The sequence below is a fragment of the Mycteria americana genome, chromosome 6 (assembly GCF_035582795.1).
Source record: "Mycteria americana isolate JAX WOST 10 ecotype Jacksonville Zoo and Gardens chromosome 6, USCA_MyAme_1.0, whole genome shotgun sequence".
Classification (NCBI taxonomy): Eukaryota; Metazoa; Chordata; class Aves; order Ciconiiformes; family Ciconiidae; genus Mycteria; species Mycteria americana.
In genome coordinates this window covers 32,690,221-32,711,863 of record NC_134370.1, presented here as the reverse complement: position 1 = coordinate 32,711,863, position 21,643 = coordinate 32,690,221, and the positions used below count along the sequence as shown (strand labels likewise).

The 21,643-nt window shown below is 38.4% G+C and overlaps 1 protein-coding gene across 7 annotated transcripts in view; it reads right to left on the bottom strand.

The window, feature by feature from the left end:
* Positions 1 to 21,643, bottom strand: part of GRID1 (glutamate ionotropic receptor delta type subunit 1) — a 563,457-nt gene that overhangs the window by 233,641 nt on the left and 308,173 nt on the right. For all 7 annotated transcript variants that reach the window (XM_075505260.1, XM_075505263.1, XM_075505257.1 and 4 more), the window contains one exon: positions 12,086 to 12,291. In XM_075505260.1, the coding sequence (XP_075361375.1) occupies positions 12,086 to 12,291 (206 nt within the window). The remainder of the gene's footprint in view (positions 1 to 12,085; positions 12,292 to 21,643) is intronic.

The following is a 21,643-nucleotide window of genomic DNA, read 5'->3' as shown; positions in this document are numbered from 1 at the left end:
AGCTCCTCTCATATCTCACTGAAACTTCTGCTACAAAGAGGATCTCTAACCACTTGCTTTGATCATTTCACCTATCTCTTTACATTGCTTCAATAGCTCCCTTGTTACCTGTCACATCAAAGATATGCTAACTATCCTCACTTCTAACACCATATACTTTTTACTCAAATATTCCAGGTTACCTCTAACTCATCATCAAGATTTTGGCCTTGGTATCAACCTTCTTCACCTACCCCTATTTATAAAAATATTTCCACAAATATCTTTAAATTCCCTTATATCTTATTTTCAAACCACTAGTATCTAAGATCCTGGATTGAAAACGCTGTTTCTGTCATTGAACAACATTCATCATCAATCCCTTTTACTTCCCAGATATCTCTATCTGTCACTTCTTGCACGCTGTAAATTCTTTGGGGATACACATTCACACTGCACCTAGTAAAACAACATCCCAATTCATAACTAGACACTTGAGGATAACAAGCATACTAGTTATAATAACACCAGTGCTAACAGTAGCAGTACAAAAAATAATTATTAACATAGGACTATTCTCTCTTTTCAAAACAACTCTTAAATCCTTGCTAATTTTTAAAGTATTTGCCACCCTCCAAGGCACAAAGGTAAATAAAGGAACTGACACATCATGCTTTATGCTGATGATATACTACTCTATTCGTTTGACACAGAACACTCTTTGCCTGAGGAAAAGACAATCTTATTGCACAGTTACCACACTGTCTCAAGTCATAAGCTTAATTTAATCAGATCCAACTGCTTGTCCTTGATGAACAAGGTTCCCAAATATTTCTTCCCTTACATTTCCAGAGAGCTCCCATGAGCCTCTATTTTGAGGGGGTTTTTTGAGCTCTGCACTTTGAACCGTGAAGAAATGGGCATAACATTCAGCATTGTCTCCTACACACGGGGCAGTGCTGCATCAACAAAGCTAACCCTTGCACCTACGCTGTGCACTGCCTGCCTGACATAGAAATAACTTGAAAAGAAACAGAGCATCAGTCCCAAGACACCTTGCTTGGGATTAATCTTCTCAAACCAAGGTAAATCTTGCCCAAGCTTTTCTCTCACACACAGACATCACTATACTGTATGCTGCAAGCAATTAGTGAAGGCTTAAATAATTTTCCAAATTAGTTTGAAACTAAAAATAAGTCTTGGGTAAATATCATTTTATTTCACCTACTAAAAGTGATTAAAAACCTCCTGTGAAAAGATGCAAAGCAGGTGAAAATTATTATTAACAGTTCTTACTCATGCCTTCTAAGGATAAATGGCTACCTTCTATAACCTCTGAAACAATTACTGAAATGAGCCAGTGATTTTCTTAATCCAGAACACCAGGTCTAGAAGTGCTTTTTAGGGGAGAGATGATTGACCAACCATGCAAAACCTTGTACTCCAAGTCAATCCTTGTGCTTAGAGAAGCTTGCAGATGTGCCCATGGAAAAAGTCAACCTGTAGCTATGGTGTGTACACACTGGTGTTGAAGGTTAAAAAACTAAATGTATAATACTTGCAGTATGTATTTTATAATCTTCAAAGTCAAGTTGCCCAAGCACAGTAAGCTGAACAATGCACTGAATTTATATGAAAAAGTAAAACTGGAAGATGGCAAATAGCTTTTGTATGGCCATTAATTTTTTCTGATTTTTATAAGGCAAACACATTTTCTCATGTACCTGTACTGCTTCTACTAGTGTCTTACAATAGGCAAACACTGGTATAGTGATGAAATGCAAATGCAGGAGCATATTTTAAAATTAATCATCCATAATTAATTAATAATCTCTGCTTTCTGGTAAATTATACCTAAATTGCAGAAAATTATCCTTGCTGGGAATGATAAGTCATCTGCAAATTTGCAGTATTTTAGAGAAACATTGTGCATACATTTATGTATTATAATGACCACAGGTATGTCAGAGTATCTAATTTAACTTTCCACTACATTAAAAATACATATTCATGTAATCTTTATCTTTAAATTGCACAGTATTCCAGGAGTCAGTTGAACAATCTGAAGTAAAATAATTTGGAAAAAACAGCCGTGGAGGAGTAGATGAAGGTGGGGTTAGTTTTTGGTAGCCTTGGTTTTTTAGTGCTCACTGGAGTGTTGTCCTGTCTCAGCTCTTGCAAAAGCCAATACTGGACACTATTAGACAGTACTAAGGAAGGTGAACTGCATGTGGCCCAGTACAACATTTCTATGTTTTCAAGTCATTAATAGCTCCTCTTCCTTCAAAAAAGACCCCCCCAATATATACAGCACCTCCTGACAGCTAGAATCCTCCCAATCTTGAGGTTAAATTTGCCCAGAGAGCTACTTCTGGAACTGACTCTGTTAATGTGGGGTTACGCTGGAAGGAGAAATCCATGAACCCCAAAAACAGTGCTACAGTAACACCAACTCCTGCTTCCAGGACATGAATGTTAGTTTCCACATCCCACTGCGTTCCACTGTATGGACATGTCAGTTTTTTCAGGGCCCTCCCATGTGAACAGGCTAACCTTGCACCATGCTGTTCAGCTTCCATATTTAACAGTGAGATTGAGGAAAGATAAAATATAATGGATGAGAAAATTAACAAAGAGAATGAAAAGAAGAAAATAAATTAATGAAAAATAACAAGAAATGAAAATTAATGAAGCTCATGAGACAATTAAAAGTTAATTTAAAATATTTCAATGTCATGGTTTAACCCCAGCCAGCAACTAAGCACCACACAGCCAGTCACTCACTCCCCCCAGGTGGGATGGGGGAGAGAATCAGAAGAGCAAAAGTGAGAAAACTCATGGGTTGAGATAAAGACAGTTTAATAGGGAAAGCAGAAGCCGTGCACGCAAGCAAAGCAAAACAAGGAATTCATTCACTCCTTCCCATGGGCAGGCAGGTGTTCAGCCATCTCCAGGAAAGCAGGGCTCCATCACACCTAACTGTTACTGGGGAAGACAAACGCCATCACTCCAAATGTCCCCCCCCGCCCCCTTCCTTCTTCTTCCCCAGCTTTATATGCTGAGCATGACGCCATATGGTATGGAATAGCCCTTTGGGCAGTTGGGGTCAGCTGTCCCAGCTGCGCCCCCTCCCAGCTTCTTGTGCACCTGGCAGAGCATGGGAAGCTGAAAAGCCTTGATTTAGTGTAAGCACTGCTTAGCAACAACTAAAACATCCCTGTATTATCAACACTGTTTTCAGCACAAATCCAAAACATAGCTCCATACTAGTTACTATAAAGAAATTTAACTCTATCTCAGCTGAAACCAGGACATTCAACAATTTTGTCAGCGAGGTATTTGGCATGGTTTCCTTTAGACCTGACATCCTTACTCGTGGACAGCAGAAAAATTTTTAGGAATTGAGTCATGTTTTAGCAACTGAACACCTGCAATGTAGCAAAGACCCAAAAGTACACTGAGGATTAAGCATTTGGAGCAAGAGGAAAGCCCAGTTCCTGTACATACAGATTTAATGACATTTAAAAATAAACGATCCCCTATGCATAAATGCCCAGTCATGAGATTCAAAATATGAGCTGAAAAACCTAGTTCCTTCAGACCAGACATATTATTACTGACATTGACTTAGTCAGACTGCTAGTAAAACAGTTTCCAGACTCATAAGGACTTTGTGTAACTCCTGCCAATGTATTCACTTTCCTTAAATTTTTTCTCAATTAACTGTCAAAGCCTCACAAAACTGTTATCAGTTATTGTTAGAGATGTACAAAATTGGATACAAGCCTCAACGTTTCTCATGATTTCAACATTCGGATTCAAAATCTGATGCAACATTACCAGTTGAGTCAAACAAAAAAGATTTCTAAAATTATTACCACTTAAACGTACCTGCAGTAGTAAAAGGAATGCCATTTACATGAAGCTATGTAAGCAATTCATAAAGTCATTTATTCACCAAATTATGTTTGTTTGGGTTTTTTTCCTCTTCACAGTGCCTGAAAATCTATAACAACATATGTAAATGATTGTTCCAAACGTATTGTCACGGTGATCCCATAGCTTGGATTAATCATAGTGAAACAAAATGCGGGAGGGTTTGTGTTTTGAGGGGTTTTTTGCCCAATGGAGAGAAACCTGCTTCTAAGCCAATTTATCCCAAAATGGGAGGCTTAGTTTCCAGTTAGGTTTTAGCAGTTTAATGAGGTCTGCTTAGGTTTTAATTATAATTGTTTTTCTCTTTAAGCACAAAGAGTCTTATTGTATCGCAAATGTCAACAATAGCAGACAAGATTTTAGCTTAGAGGAAGAAACAGAAAACCAGAGGAGGATTTAGAAAAAATAAGGCGGGTATAATTTAACTTGAACTTTTGAAAGAATAAAGTATTATTTCTACAGTTCTGTTACCAGCACTCACAAATCACTACCAACTCTTTAAACAAAGAAGTTGCCTTCTAAAAACAGGAGAGGCATAATATTTTTTCCCCAAAATTATTCACCAATATTTCAAGATGTTTATATACTGTATATAAAACAGAGATACGGACTAATATGCTGAACATTTGCAATATAAATAAAAAAATGATGTATGCCAATATGAAATGCCAAGTGAGAGAGAATTAGTATTGAACTTTTTTCCTGTTAAATTCTGAAAAGTAAAGGTCTTTTCTTCCTATGAAAAACCATTTCACACAATTGCTTGTGGGTGCAGACTATTCAAGATGCCGTAAATAATTCCTGCAGCTCCAGTCAAGTAATAGCATGTCACCAACTGCAGAAGGGAAAAAGAAAAGGCTGGAGCATTGTTCACAAACAAGTGCCAACTGGGAGTGCTCTGGGAGTAAGGTACTCGGCATCCTCAATGACCAGGAATGAAGGCAGGCCACAAATCAGTGTGAAATGATCCCAAAAGCCTAAACCAAAAGCAGGGTATCTATATTTTTTAAAAGAACCAGTCAGAACATTGACATGAACTACAGTAAAAGAGAAACAGAGAGCAGTCTTTGCTTTCCAGCGAGGACACAGAGGTGACTACATAAACAGGACAGAGATAAATTACAACTGTTTAACAAACTTACTATTATTCTGGAATTTTATAGCTTCAGCTCAAATTGGAATTGCAGCGATTCAGATAACCATGCTGCAATAACACAGGGGTTTAGCAATAATTTTTAATGCAATTAATCTGCTCTCTTATTTTTTTTTTTTTAACTTGTTTACTATACTACACATGCAAAGACTTCTGCTTTCAGCTGGTACGCTGCAGTGATATGCATATATATTGCAGTAAGCTTACTAGCTAGACAAGATAGACTCACAAGTAAAGATATCATTTTCAAAGATGCACCTAAACAGAAACATTTTGCACATCAGTGAAGGTGCCAAAAAGCAAGTAACGCTGAGTTAAAGGATTTGTAAAGCCAAGAATTCCTTCTCTTATCAAATCAATAACCACATGCAACTGTGTTACAGCTTCCATTTTATTGGTTTTCAAAAGTAAAGGTAATAATACGGGAAAGTAGGATGACTGAAGTCTATAAAGCAACTGATATTACCTATGGTTTTAAAGAAAAATCTCATTAAAATACATATCTCAAACAAACCATATGTGTTCTGTGAAGAAGAAAAAAAACCAAGCCCTCCACAGCTAACAGTTACTGCACATCTGCAAGAGGAAACTTGAGAAACACTAAACTATAAGATCTCTTCCTCCTCTTCAAATATGTTGTATACAAAGTGTACAAAGTCTGAATGTATTCACACAACAAATGTTTCCTGATATGTCTTCAGAAGGACCCCTGGATCATCTAGAACATCCCTCAAACTAGTTCAGGAAAAACTGCTAGACTAAGTTACCAAAGTGTTTTATCTAGTGAACTCTTCAGCACCCTGAAGAACAGTGCCTCATTGATCTCTCTTGCCAAGCGCTCACATTGTCGAATTGACCTCCCTGTTAGAAAGCATTCCCTGTTTAGCTTCAGGCCATTACTTCCTGTTAAGCCACCCATGATCACCTTAAATAATTCCTCCTCCTCTTCCTCTCATGTTTCTTCTCAAGTATTTGTTAGTTATAGCCCCTTAGGCAGGCTGTATATAGTGTGTTCCCGAGACCTGTCTTCATAGGTCATGCTCTCCTATCCTTTTATCATTTTTGTCACCTCTCTCTGAACCATTTTCCATGTATTCATGTCACTATGTAGTGTAGAGCCCTTAATGATAAAAGCAATCCATACAAATATACCTCTACTTGCAACCAAAAAAATGTATCCATTGGTAAGTGGAGGAGCCAGGTGAAATCTGGCTGTCACAAAGAGGGAGCCTTTTGAGTCTCAGATCCTGTGACTGGGTCAAAGAGACTAACAGAATAGCTGAAAGTAATAAATCTCCTTCCCATTTCTGAATTATTGGGTTTTCTTCTTTTCTTTCTATATACTGCCTTGCAAGGAGATCACATAATATTCAAAATATAAAATCATTTCTGTTGTTACATGCATAGCTGTTACCATTGAGCCTGGTTTTGCATATAAACTGAACAATGGCAGCAGGCCAAATATATCAGGGATTTTTGCAGGTGGAGAAGGGAACATTTTTCTCAAAATGATTAAGGAGGGACACACTTTCTTTAGATTAGGTTTGTTTTAATCCCAAAGTGACCTTTTAATGCAAAACCTAGGGCAGCTAACATTTTATAAATACATTTACCTTCTGTTTTCTGAATAAAGACTGATTCTATGTTTATACCTTACCATTGAAAATATTTCTTTTTCCTCTCTCCCTCTCTCTATTCTTACAGTCGAAGCAGTTTTATAGCAGAATAATAAACCTTGAAAACCTATGAAATGCCAGTAATTTCTGCTGCAGTAAGTTTGACGCATGACAGAACCAGGCATTGAGGACACTAAGCCAGTAAAGTAAAAATTATGCCTAAACAAAAATTAAAGAAATAATCCTAAAATTGAGTTCCAGAATTTAGAAAGTTTTTCATGTATGAGATGTCAAAGTCCCCTAACACTGTGTATCCAAAGTCAGATGAGATCTCTCTGGCCCACCCAAGAGAAGATCAGCGAGGCTGAAATCTGGATCCATATTTTTAGCAGGAAAAATGTATCACTTGCAATATCAAAACAGGCAAAATAAATGACAATCAGCCAGCTTTCAATGGCTGACATCTATGACTTGTGCTAAGAAAAATTTGTACAAACCATTCATATCAGGGTTTATAATCCAGACACTGTCCAAGAAAGTCTCTTATTTTTGTTCTGCATTCCACAGAAGGGTTTGTGTGCAACACCTGATTTTTATGAAGATATATTATTAGCCAATAGACTTTAATAAGATCTAGTTGAAATTTTTCAGACATTTTTCCCTTGCTACAAAATATCAACTCAGCAAAACTGAAAATCTTAATAAGGAACCTCTTTTTCACATGGAATTTTCCATTTCCACAAATTTATGGAAACAAAGCTTTAAATCCAATTTCTTCTCTTTGTTCTTAAGTTCTTATTTGTAACTTGAGCTAAAATAGAAAAGATGAAAATAAATATACCCAAAATTTAAAAAAATGTTAGTACCCTAAGAAGAAAATTCAAATAATTTGTTTTTAGAGACCTAGATTTTTTTCACCAAATCTGAAAAGGGAAATTGTTTCAAAACCTCAAACAACTTCAAGGTGCAGAGCTGGACTGGTAAAAATACTAGTCGGTATATAGCTATATAGTACCTATAGCATGAAATATTTACTAACTGTGGAAGTATGTAAATCCATCAAAGGCACTTACTGCTGCACATTGTGAGTGATGTATTTCTGTACATTATGTAAGAATATGTATTTCATTTAAGCTGAAATTTGTTGTTTTAGACTGTCTGAAATTGTGCTGCAGATAATTAGTTGCACTTATTGACCGAGATACTGAGGAATCGCAGCTACCGTAACTCTTCAAGAAATGTAAGCCCAGCCTCTGCTAGCAAAGGATTCTTCCCTATACCATGCACCTTGCATCTCAAGCCTTTTGAGAGTTCCCTTCTAAGATTTAAATTTTTTTTTATAAAGCTTTTCTGAATCAATCAAGACTCAATATAGGAAGATTGCCAAATAAATTACTTTTCATTTCTGCCCACAGTTAAACTCCTGCAGGGATCTGGAAATATATCAAGATCATTAGCCTTAATGCCTATAACACACACTGCTTTAAGGTGAAGTGAGAAGTAAAATAGTTTAATACATTAGCCCTTACACTCCAGAGACCTGCAGGGTCCTGACAGTGCATGCACGTAACTCTTACGAACATTTCTAGAACCCTGTGCACTGAAGGGGCACAGACTTTCTACCCAGCGTGGGTCTGAATAAAACACACGTGTTGATTTCTTTTTAATACCTGGTTTGGATACTTTGTTAGGACTCACTGGAAAACTAAGCAATGTGTATTTTTGCTGGAGGCCTACTATGAAGCAAATAAAACCACTGACTGAGCTGTATATAGCTTACTACACTTTGAGGACAAGTACTCTCATTTCTCTACTGAAAATCCGTGTGTATGCACAAACACAAGTAGAATTTGTCCCTGTGCTTAGTCTTTCCCAAGCTACCCATTTGCCTCATTTATTTATGATAAAATTTACCCTATTAATTTAAAAATCACCGATGAACATAAATGTGGAGAATTTACTTATGCTGATATGATAAAAAAACTTAATGAGCTAATTAAGCTGCTGAAGAGGCAGACAAAATATTCTATAAGCAACTGGGAGAAGTCTCACAATCGCTAGCCCTTGTTCTCGTGGGGGATTTCAACATACCAGATGTCTGCTGGAAATACAATACAGCAGAGAGGAAACAGTCTAGGACATTCCTGGAGTGTGTGGCAGATAACTTCCTGACACAGCTGGTGAGTGAGCCAACGAGGGAAGGTGCCCCGCTGGACCTCTTGTTTGTGAACAGAGAAGGACTTGTGAGCCATGTGATGGTTGGAGGTTGTCTTGGGCACAGCGATCACCAAATGATAGAGTTTTTGCTTCATGGAGAAGTAAGGAGGGAAGTCAGCAGAACTGCTACCCTGGGCTTCCTGAGGGGAGACTTTGGCCTATTTAGGAGTCTGGTTGACAGAGTCCCTTGGGAAGCAGTCCTGAAGGGCAAAGGAGTCCAGGAAGGCTGGACATTCTTCAAGACAGAAATTTTAAAAGCTCAAGAGTAGACCATCTCCGTCTGCCGAAAGACGAGCCGGCGGGGAAGAAGACCAGCCTGGCTGAACAGAGAGCTTTGGCTGGAACGCAAGAAAAAAAGGAGACTTCATGACCTTTGGAAGAAGGGACAGGCAACTTAGGAGGACTACAAGGATGTTGTGAGGTTATGCAGGGAGAAAATTAGAAGGGCCAAAGCCCAACTAGAACTTAATCTGGCTACTGCCGTAAAAGACAATAAAAAATGTTTCTATAAATACATTAGCAACAAAAGGAGGGCTAAGGAGAACCTCCATCCTTTATTGGACATGAAGGGAAACATAGTGACAAAGGATGAGGAAAAGGCTAGGGTACTTAATGCCACCTTTACTTCAGTCTTTAATAGTAAGACCAGTTGTTCTCCAGGTACCCAGCCCCCTGAGCTGGAAGACAGGGACGGGGAGCAGAGTGAAGCCCCCATAATCCAAGGGGAAATGGTTAGTGACCTGCTACACCACTTAGACACAGACAAGTCTATGGGGCTGGATGGGATCCACCCAAGGGTACTGAGGGAGCTGGCAGAACTGCTTACCAAGCCGCTTTCAATCCTTTGTCAGCAGTCCTGGCTAACCAGGGAGGTCCCAGTTGACTGGAAGTTAGCAAATGTGATGCCCATCTACAAGAAAGGCCGGAAGGAGGATCTGGACAATTACAGGCCTGTCAGCCTGACCTCAGTGCCAGGGAAGCTGATGGAGCAGATCATCTTGAGTGCCATCACACGGCACGTACAGGACAACCAGGTGATCTGGCCCAGTCAGCAGGGATTTATGAAAGGCAGGTCCTGCTTGACCAACCTGATCTCCTTCTATGACAAGGTGTCCCACTCAGTGGATGAGGGAAAGGCTGTGGATGTTGTCTACCTAGATTTAGTAAAGCCTTTGACATGGTTCCCCACAGCATTCTCCTGGAGAAACTGGCTGCTCATGGCTTGGACAGGTGTACTCTTCGCTGGGTAAAAATCTGGCTGGATGGCCAGGCCCAAAGAGTTGTGGTGAATGGAGTTTACTCCGGTTGGCGGCCGGTCACAAGCGGTGTTCCCCAGGGCTCTGTGTTGGGGCCAGTTCTGTTTAACATCTTTATCAATGATCTGGACGAAGGGATCGAGTGTACTCTCAGTAAGTTTGCAGATGACACCAAGTTGTGTGGGAGTGTTGATCTGCTGGAGGGTAGGAAGGCTCTGCAGAGGGACCTGGACAGGCTGGATGGATGGGCCGAGGTCAATTGTATGAGGTTTAACAAGGCCAAGTGCAAGGTCCTGCACTTGGCCCACAACAACCCCATGCAACGCTACAGGCTTGGGGAAGAGTGGCTGGAAAGCTGCCTGGCAGAGAAGGACCTGGGGGTGTTGGTTGACAGCCGCCTGAATATGAGCCAGCAGTGTGCCCAGGCGGCCAAGAAGGCCAATGGCATCCTGACTTTGTATCAAAAATACCGTGGCCAGCAGGACTAGGGAAGTGATTGTGCCCCTGTACTCGGCACTGGTGAGGCCGCACCTTGAATACTGTGTTCAGTTTTGGGCCCCCCACTACAAGAGAGACATTGAGGTGCTGGAGCGTGTCCAGAGAAGGGCAACGAAGCTGGTGAAGGGTCTGGAGAACAAGTCTTACGAGGAACGGCTGAGGGAGCTGGGACTGTTTAGCCTGGAGAAAAGGAGGCTGAGGGGAGACCTTATCGCTCTCTACAACTACCTGAAAGGAGGGTGTAGAGAGGTGGGTGTCAGTCTCTTCTCCCAAGTAAGAAGTGATAGGATGAGAGGAAATGGCCTCAAGTTGTGCCGGGGAGGTTTAGATTGGATATTAGGAAAAATTTCTTCACTGAAAGGGTTGTCAAGCATCGGAACAGGCTGCCCAGGGAAGTGGTTGAGTCGCCATCCCTGGAGGTATTTAAAAGATGTTTGGATGTGGTGCTTAGGGACATAGGTTAGTGGTGGACTTGGCAGGGTTAGGTTAACGGTTGGACTTGGTGATCTTAAAGGTCTTTTCCAACCTGAACAATTCTATGATTCTGATTTAAGTTGATTTTTTTTTTTTTTTAATTTAGCAGGCTTTGATACAGCAAAACTAGTAATTGGAAACAGGTCTCATCCACACTTTAATTTCTTGGTTCAGTGTTATCCCTGGTTAGTTAAAAAAAAGAATTTAGAAAAAACCCTATTTCATTGCCAAATTCTTAGCTAATGAATACACGTAAACTTATACTGAGGATCCAGCTCTCTTTCTCAACTCTGACATAAAGCACTGTAAAATAATTCATTGTTTAATACTAAAAAGCTGGATAAAACTAATTAATGCCAAAAATTAGCCCACAGCACAACACTAATTACAAGTTTGCCCAACAGCTACCTCCCTATCCTAATTAGCCTTGTTGATTTCAAGAAACCATTAAGAAAGAGAGACGCAAACATATAATTTCTACTTCACACTTGATAAAAACACTGTGATGCAGCTTTCAAACATCAGTAACATGCCCTTTTAACATGAATTTGGAGATTTCCATGTAAAGACGACTCTCCCAGGCACATTATGTTTCATTTCTAATAGACTATAGTAGATTTTCTGGTAACTTGTAGACAGTGGTTGAAATCCAGGTCAAAAGTATTGGTATGGAAGACAAACAGAAAAAAAGAATTGCCCCATAAAGCTGTATATGATATTGAAAGTGCCCATCCAGCCCATGCTGTCCCATTTGCATTAACCACAAAGTATGCATTGCACGGAGTACCTGATATTTCAATTCTCCAACACTAGAGTCTGACAATCTTATTTGACATTTACCAACCAGCATTATCAAAATCTACCACAAAATCTACCACAGAAAACGTGGCAAGGTATCACAGAAGTCATCATATATGTTCCTGAAATGCTGATGATAAAAACAACTGTGCACTGACCTCATTAATAAAAGTCTGGGCTCCCCGTGGGCTTAGAAGTAAGATAGCCCTTCGCAATGTGTCCCGATAGCGGTTCAGCTCTTCTGTTTTCATGGTAGTGAAAAGGTTGGCAAAGACTCTGCTGATGTTCCTGTCCACTTTTTGTAATGATACATCAAGTCCCAGTCTTGAGGCCTGATCGAGAAATCCCTGCAGTCCGCGTATATCTGTAACACGGGGAGGGGAGAAAAGAAAAAAAAAAAAAACAAACCACTGCATCAACCTTTGCCTATTAGGCAAGCATCACTAATTAGGTGGAAAAAGACTTTTTTCCTGCAGTGAAGGAAAAAGTTTTCCACACTTTCAGAAGAAGAGTATTCCACACAGCCATCTTCCACAGCTCCCTGTCATAGCCAATGTAACAGGGAAACGCCATCAATTACCTTTCCCCAGAAGTCTCTGAATGACTCTTAGGAAGAGCTAGTTGATGTATTTGGGTGGCTGTGGATATCTCCTCAGAACCTCAAGGCCACAGGGCTTAACACTGCACAAACAAAAAGACAGTCCCACCCCAACAATATCACAGTTTAAATGCATAAATCCAGGAACAGATAAACAAATAGGGGGATAAATCACTCAACCCTAAACTTCTTTCCTTCTACCTCAACCTATCTTACATAAGATCATGCCTGCTTTTTCCATGAAAAAATTACAGTATCCAGAATATACACAGCCCTCCTTTCGACCCCTTTTTTTCTCTTCCCCTCCTATAGATAACCTACCTAACCAGAGGTTTACCATTAACCTGTAAACCTATGAAACAGTACACAAAGCCCCAAACTATTAGGATATATTATAGTGTAAAAATATTGGTTTTCAGTAGAGGAAATCATGCAAACAAGCCCCTTCAAGACCCATTCCTTTGAGCTCTATCCCTCAACTTCAGGCTGATTGAAAAAATACATTTGCCTAACCACATTTGTTAGGACATTAACATGGAGGAACACAACATTTTATATTATTTTCGTGATGAATTTGCTGGTTCAAACTGTACTCTGTCTTCATGACTCTCAGCATTTTTCTGTAATAAATGTCTGGGGTTTTATTTTGTAGTGAAATTTAGAGCAAGAAAAAGGTCAGAGCTTATATTGAACCAGGTTGCTCTCAAAATTAACAGTGACCTGATCACAGCTGTACCATGTCATTAGGAGCCCTTAATTCTAGCTGAAACATGTATAACTTGTCTTGAATAAGAAAGTATTTAACCCTCTTTTCTCACATTCATTTCTCACACTTTTGTCATATTTCAGTTCATGGGTGAAGCCGAATGGTGTAAGTTAGAGTACATTTATTGTTCTCATAATAATAAAACCTGCTCTTCAGAAAACTTTGCTATAATGATCTCTATAAACTAGATTGTAATAGCTGATGGTTTGTTGTTTTTTTTTGGTTGGTTGGTTGGTTTTTTGTTTTGGTTTTTTTTTTTGTTTTGTTTTTTTTTTTTTTTTTTTTTTTTTAATCCTGGAAGTAACCAACTTCTAATGAAATTCTAAGGATCAATACCACAGACACTGTGCTAAAGTCAGAGGACTGAAAACCAGTCTGATTCAAGTCAGTAGCATTCCTTGCTGCCCCATCTGGGTGGGCTCTTAGACCACCACCAATCCTGGTGTTGCATGGCCGTAACATATACACATGAACTTCTTTTTTCTCCCCCTAAAAACATGTTGTATGAAACCTGATACAAGTTTCCTTGAAAGTTTCCAAGTTTCCAAGAAACCTGATACAACCTGATACAAGTGCATCCTTGCGAGGATACACCAGTTAAAGAATTTAGCTCGTGTACAAGTGCAATAGATTAGGGTCAACAAGATACCTAGCAAACATTAGATCCAAAAGACAAGCACTGGAAGTTACCTTAAGTAGCTTCATACTTCTATCCAAACATGGGAATGCTTGTTAACATGATTAATTCAACTTCAGAAAACAACCGAATTACAGAGAAACACCAGAAAGGAATAGAAATTAAGCTAGGGATGTGCCAACCACAGCAGTCTCTTTACTGCCTTTTTAACTTGGGTTTAGTTGACATGATCATCACTCCAGCCAACCCCACCATCAGGAAAGGTGAACTCACGAGGGTTTTGCTGATGACTTTGGAGTGTCTATAGCAGTTTTATCACACTGTCAAATACCTGCTAGACTTGCTTACTGTCTAAAATCCTGAGTCACTGAGGAAAGGAAGGGGTTTATTGTTATGCAGGCATTTCTGGAAAATGCCAGAAGACTTTAGCACTTGTATAACTTCTAAATATTGTAGGTGTGCTGAAATAATGACAGACAACTATTGTTTGCAGGTTAAAGTATTTTATTGAAGTTGTCAAGCTAAGTTTGGATTTTGCTAATTTAAATTCAGTAAACTACATTCATTACTATACCTATGCTCACTTTATGGGTCTGTGATACATGAAACACAAAGATTTTTCTTTAATGACATTTAGTCCTTCAAAATTATTGCAGTGCTTGACAAGCAGTAAGAAAGTTCTCTTTTTTATCATTTAGTAACGACTTGTCTTTTTGTGCAAGCATCTAAAGTTATCACTGCACAAAGGAAAGCTGTTTACAAAAGATTAACTGTGCTGATATTGCTCTAGGTTTTTTGCCTTATGTTTTCAGCTGACCTGCTGAACTACTGGTTGGAAATATTGTTGTAGACCAGTGCAAAATACTTGATGCACATGGTAAGACTATTTGGACTTGGAAGAGCATTTTGTATTCCCTTACAAATTTTTCCCCCAAGGAAAACAGGCTATCCTTCCCAGAAACGGGAAGGATTCAGACTTTTTCCAGCTTGAGAACAAAGCAAAATTTGAGATGGAAGAGGCTGTCCAAGCTCAAATGTACAAGCACAATCTGTCAATTTTTCACAGATATAAGTGAATGTGAATTTATTCAGTGTTGGCAATCAGAAAGAACTGCATGACTATCTTCGAACGCTGATATGCCTGTTCCTACATAACACTGGGGAGGAGGAGAAGGCTTGGTGGGAATTTGGAGGTGGAAGTAGGAACGGAAGAACAGTGTTTTCAGAGGTGAGTAACAATTTTAGGTGCCTACATAATGGGATGTTTTTTCACAAATAATTATTTGCAATCATTACCAAGAGGGCAATCATTTCTTAAAATGTATCAGTACATAAATACACAAACACATGCACATATGCAGGAGCATCTGTTTATAAATCATAATGAATTAGGCTCAGTTTTATTTTATCTGACATATCACATAAGAAAGTGAGTTTGATGCCCTCTTTTTTTTTTTCCTCCATTTAGTAGATCACAAATCCATGCAACATAAAAGAAAAACTGAGCTTTGTTCCGTGGCAGCTCAAACAGAAATATTCACAGAAACAGTTATGAATTTCTTTCCACTTCTCATAATTTAGGACAGTTAATCCTTCGTTTTCTTCAAGACTAAAAGGAGTCTTATAAAATTCACATAGAATTTAATAAAAATAAAAGTTTCTATAAATGCTTTTGTCTGTTAAAATTTCTGTCTCTTGTAGTCTTAACAGTGATTTTTTTATTAAAAAGTTCAGATTCTAACATTAGAGAGTTATCCTGAACTATTACTAACAAAATAATTCCTTGTGCTCACTTACTGCATAGTTTATAGGAAAAGTATAGCAATCCAAACTCAGTCACAGTCAAACACTTCTGTCTAGAATATCTGACAAGTGAAAGACCAGTTTGCTGTAACTACACAACCTACAGCTATCTCTGCCTTCAGTTTTCCAATTAGTTACTTTTGCTCAGGGTGTAGCCTACATTCAACCATAAAAATCACACAGTACTATTTTAATTATCTAATTGCCCACCTGATTTGTGCATGCTCAACATGCAGAATTTTAGAGACAATATTTGAAAATTTCTCTTTAGAAAACATCAGTTTCTTGAAGATAATGCGACACCTGCACTCCACAAGGAAAATGACGCTGTGCAAAATGCACTTAGGTGAGCATTTCTCATAAAAGTGATCTTGTAAAACCATAGAGTAATTGGATATGTTTATAATACTCTAGTGTCGACCACAATCGTGTGAAATAGCAGGTTGGATTTGGAACTAACTCACTAGAGCTTCAGAAGAAAAGCAAACTTCTTAGGAACTTTGTTTCTCCTGTAACATCTGGCTGGAGACAGAACCTCTGTGGCTGAGAGCCTTCTTCCTAACTCTGACAGATATGCCATATGTTCAGGTCTGACAACAGAAGAATGAGACAATTTCAAGGATAACTATTACAAGGAGGGAAGGAAAGCCTTGATGCACTGCTAAGATATGAATTCTGTCACTGTGACTACAAAACCAACACTTGCCATAAATAAAGGGCTTTATTGTAATCTAAGGAATAATGGAGGTTAGGCTGGTCACCGCGATGGTTGACTGGAACACAAACATAAAAGAATAGTACTAAATGTGGCATTAGTTACCTATATATAAAGCTTATTATAATCTACAAAGTAATTAATTTTTATTATATTATCTATAATCTTGTTTATATAAAAAAAAGTTCACAGAGTCTACCATAGCATTCATCTTTCATAAATTCACAGGGTCTGATTCTTGGCCTTGACACAAGCAGCTTTAAGCTATTATTTTTGTGTGAAACAGCTATGTGGTTGGGCACAGCTGGCCTTTAAGGATGGCTCATTGTAGAAAGGAATTTCCGGGAGGTATAGAGCAATATATTGCCTTTTCAACACCAGTTCCTAACCCCACTTGACAGAAATAGAGGCGGCACACGGCTAGGAAACATTTCACTTTGGGTAGAAAACAGCTGGAAGCAAACTGAAGTACCAAGCTGGAGCTGAAGGCAAGGCTAAAGAAGCACCAAGAAATAATTTTGCACCCTTTCATTCTTATCCATCACCAAGTAAATTCTGGGAGGACTGAAATATTGTCACCAAGCTCTATTTTCAAATGACCTACACCAATACTTTCACTTGTATATTTGTAAGAGGGAAAAGTAAATAAGTATGAAAAAAAAATTAAATCAGGCAGGAAACACTGAGCTTCTGAGTTTTCTCATTTGCTGATTGTAGGCTCTACACTTCACGCTTTTTTTTTTTTTTCAGTGTTAGATTTTCAAGAGGGATATTGAGGTACTGGAGCGCGTACAGAGAAGGGCAACGAAGCTGGTGAAGGGTCTGGAGCAGAAGTCTTATGAGGAGCAGCTGAGGGAGCTGGGACTGTTTAGCCTGGAGAAAAGGAGGCTGAGGGGAGACCTCATCGCTCTCTACAACTGCCTGAAAGGAGGTTGTAGAGAGGTGGGGGTCGGTCTCTTCTCCCAGGTAACAAGTGATAGGACAAGAGGAAATGGCCTCAAGTTGTGCCAGGGGAGGTTTAGACTGGATATTAGGAAATTTTTCTTCACCGAGAGGGTTATCAAGCATTGGAACAGACTGCCCAGGGAAGTGGTTGAGTCGCCATCCCTGGAGGTATTTAAAGGACGTTTGGATGAGGTACTTAGAGACATGGTGTAGTGGTGGTTTTTGGCAGTGTTAGGTTTATGGTTGGACTCGATGATCTTAAAGGTCTTTTCCAACCTATATGATTCTGTGATTCTGTGATTTATTTGAGAGTTATTTTGGCAATATATTTAAAGTTGTGAGAATAGTGTCAAGGAGACTTGGATAGTTTCATTATTTTAGTATTTATACACTTGTAAAAAATATATTCAATTTTTCCAACATTTAAGGAACAAAATCAAGGCATTTTTCCTTATACTTAAGCTCCAAGAGAAGACAAAAATGACTATTTCTTACCTTTAATACAAAGATACTCTGCTTTACAGTAGGTTTGTCTCTCTTGACTGCAAATTTGACAGAATACTTCCCACTTATTATTTCATTTCTTAAGACAGAATAAAATACACATTCTAGGATTCACTGATTTGAAAGATAACCTAATAAACAGTCCGAAAGAGGTTTCCTAAACCACTTCAGTTTCATGGGTTTCATTTTTTATTTTACAGTGGCTATTGTCCCTCATTTTTGCAGCTGCAAATTGTTTACATAAGAAATAAAGGATAATAAGACTGGTGTAAGAAACAGAAATGCACATCTTGATTAGACTCCTGCTGCATTGTAAGCTTTCTGAATGAATGATTTTGATTACCATCTTTGGGTCCTTGCTACAGATAATAACCTGCTTGAAGGATTTGAATATGTTCTGTATTTCAGAAAACTGGAAGTGGACATACTTCAGAAATAGCTCTTATTCTTAAGTTAATAAATAACAAAATTCTCTTCTTTCAAACAACAGAGGGAAGATTACTATTTATGCTTCCAAAAGGGAATTTTTTTGTCTAAATCATCTAGAAGAATTAGACTTTGAGCAAGCACTGAAATTTTCAAACTAAAATACTCACGATATGATTTTTACTGTTCAAATAGAGTGATTAGACCAGAAAGTATAATAACAAAGTCTGTTACAATAGGTATGACTACATTAATATTTGAATGTAAATGCTTATTGGATCCCAGTGCAAATGTGAAATATTAGCAAGGCATATTTTCCACTTTTATAAAATTTTTTTCTCTGTTCTTACAATCTCTCTCTAAGCTTGTAACATCTCTCTCCATCTACCACATTTTCTGATATGTCTCTGCCTGCCATATTCCCACAATCACTGCTAAGATAATTACTATCAGCCAGACAATTTTTCTACAAACATTAGAACTCACAATTTCAAAACAATGTCCGTGATTTTGTTACCTCATTCCTAACGAAGTTTCATTTCAAAAACTTTCTGCTAAAAAAATCTTTGCCTTCTTGCATGCTTTTAGATACACCAGAGCTCAAAGCAACACCTCTGCAATTATACCGCATTTTCTTTCTTTTTCCTTCTTTTATTTTTAAAAGAAATGAAGGAAGTCAGTAACTAGGCAATAGTTATTATAGCAAGTACCTATAATAGCAACTACAATAAATCCATGAATTAATTTGGATTTTTTATTATTCAGCTTATATAAGATAATAACCTGTACCAGATGAGACCAGACGAGAAGTTCTGCCAAGCCCCATAACCTGTCTCTGATAAACAGAGTGTAAAACAGGAGCAATTGTGCAACGATACTTCCCTCTAACATTCTCCCAAAAATTCACAGTTTGTAGTGCAGGGAGTTCCTCAGGGCAAGTGTGGTTTCTATAGATTTCTATGCACTACACAGGTGTATTTCTGGACTGTAACCCTCAATGGCTTTCTCCTTCATAGAACAGCACAGTTTCCCTTTAAGGCCACGTAAACTATGAGCATCCAGATCAGTTCACCTTCAGCATTTTAACCTGGGAATTTTCAGGATCCCATTGGACTCTCCTTTTCCCTTTTTACACCTTTCTCTCCTGGGTAGTTTTACTAACATCGATCAAACACAAAGCAACGCACCAGCACCTGCACTGCCTGACCAACCAAGCACTACATAATGCCATTCAGACCTAGAAGCTGCATAGCCTCTTCTCAAAGAGACGAGAGAAAAGCAAGAAATCAGAGATTTCTGGAAAGAATAAAGCAGGCTATCAGAAATGTAATCTTTGAAAAATACAGGGAACATTGTTTTGCCATTTAAATCTAGATCACAGGCTGACATTTGACCACCTTTCTGTAGAAACTGAAAACTTTACCACATGTGTTTTGATACAAGCATCAGGATTAATCAAATGCAAAGGTCTACTCAGAACACCTTACGATATCAAAAGCTGAAGCCTGTATAATGCCTGCAGAAATTTTTTTATTGGGCAGTTATACTGCCTACGTCGATTTTGTTATCAGGCTTTTAAATGTGAAAAGGACTTTGAATAGAGACAAATCATAGGTATTGGTGATTTGCACTCCTGAACAGATGGGAAAGGGACAGAACACACCATGAAGCCAGATATCTTGCATGCACAAACAGCTGTTTTCAGAATCGACCTACCGTAGAAGGCAGACATCACTATTACAAATATTAAGAAGTTACTCTGCACAACTGATGCTTCATACCTGAAACAGGTGATCCAGTCTGAAGGTAACTGGAGCTTCCCAGGAGGCCCAGAAGCACAAAAGCCTTTTAAAGGCTACAATAGCCCTTTCACATTTAGCATGAAAGGTCAACTACAGGTCTCTTCTGCTGGATTTTAACACTCAGCATTCAAAAGCACAAGGGAAACCACCTCAGGAAACTCATTACTGTTGGAAAAAATGTGGACATATGCTACAATTGATGTAAAAAGGGAATTCACTGAAGAACTAGCATTTCCATTCAAATCATCCATTTAATTCTTCCAAGTGCAATAATTGCCAACTGTTTGCCCAATGGTAAACCACTCAAATGAGCTATAATAGCTTCTCATCTCACTACCGCTGTTAATACATTAAAATACTTTTAAAGACACTATGCAGTGTTATTGCTGTACCTTCTTATGAGACAAAAATAGATGTATTGATAGAAACTATGCTTTTGCTGACATATATCCTAAGTTTAAACAAAAGATTTCTTCCACCTAAATTAATTTTAATTATTGCATTAAATTACTGAGCCTAATATTTGTCATGGCTGAGTACAAGCAATTTTAAACATCCATCCACCAGTACATTAGGAAAATATATCTTTCTTCTTCTGGAGGGCTGAGATGCATCTTCCTGAAGCCATATTATTTTACATGAACATCTGAATTAATAATGTCCATTTAGGATGTTGGGACTGTAAGCCTGTCTGCTTTAACACAAGTGCTATTGTAACTGTTAAGAAGCTGTTACTAAGTTTGGTTATTGTACTTTGGCACATGAAGTACGTCCTTCATAAATAAGACCGATAACCCTAAACTAGGGATAGGCAAATGTAAATAAGGACATCCTGAAACAAACCAAATGTACAAAGGGAATGCCTTAAATAGAGAGGCAAAAGGTATCTCTTCTCATTCAGAGAAAACCAGAAGTCACCTGAGAATTTGATAGAGATTCATTCGGTATGTGTGTATAGCCAAGCGTCCGGCAAAGAGAAGGTAGAAGCACATCTCTTTGGTTTTAATGGATTGCAGAGTGAGCCTCACTGCTGTTTAAATCAACTTTAAATATTGCACATTCCCATCTCAGGAGAGACTGCAATAAAATTACTGCAGATAAATAAATTTAATTCCCCCTTGAGGAAAGGCTACTGGCAGGAAGACCTTATTCTTTTATACGTATAACAATAATTATTGCTTGCATTTATACACTACCTTTCAGCTAAGGATCTCAATGAACTTTATAAACACCTGTACAGTATAATAAAGTATACACTATAAATACACATTACAGGAGCTAGTTGCTGTTATACCTACTTAACTACATGTCAGCAAATAATAGTTCAGCTCTCTGTTGAAGAAACTTTCTCCCATTGGAGTATTTCTGTAGGTTCAAGTAAAAGTCAGGTGCCCTGGGTATACAAGTTGCAGAAAGGCTGTCAGAGCTTCCAGCTCTCATGTTGTTGTCACTATCTAGAGATGGAGTCCTCTTCACTAAAGAAACAGGAATTCTCTTTAAGGTTACTATTTCTCAACCAG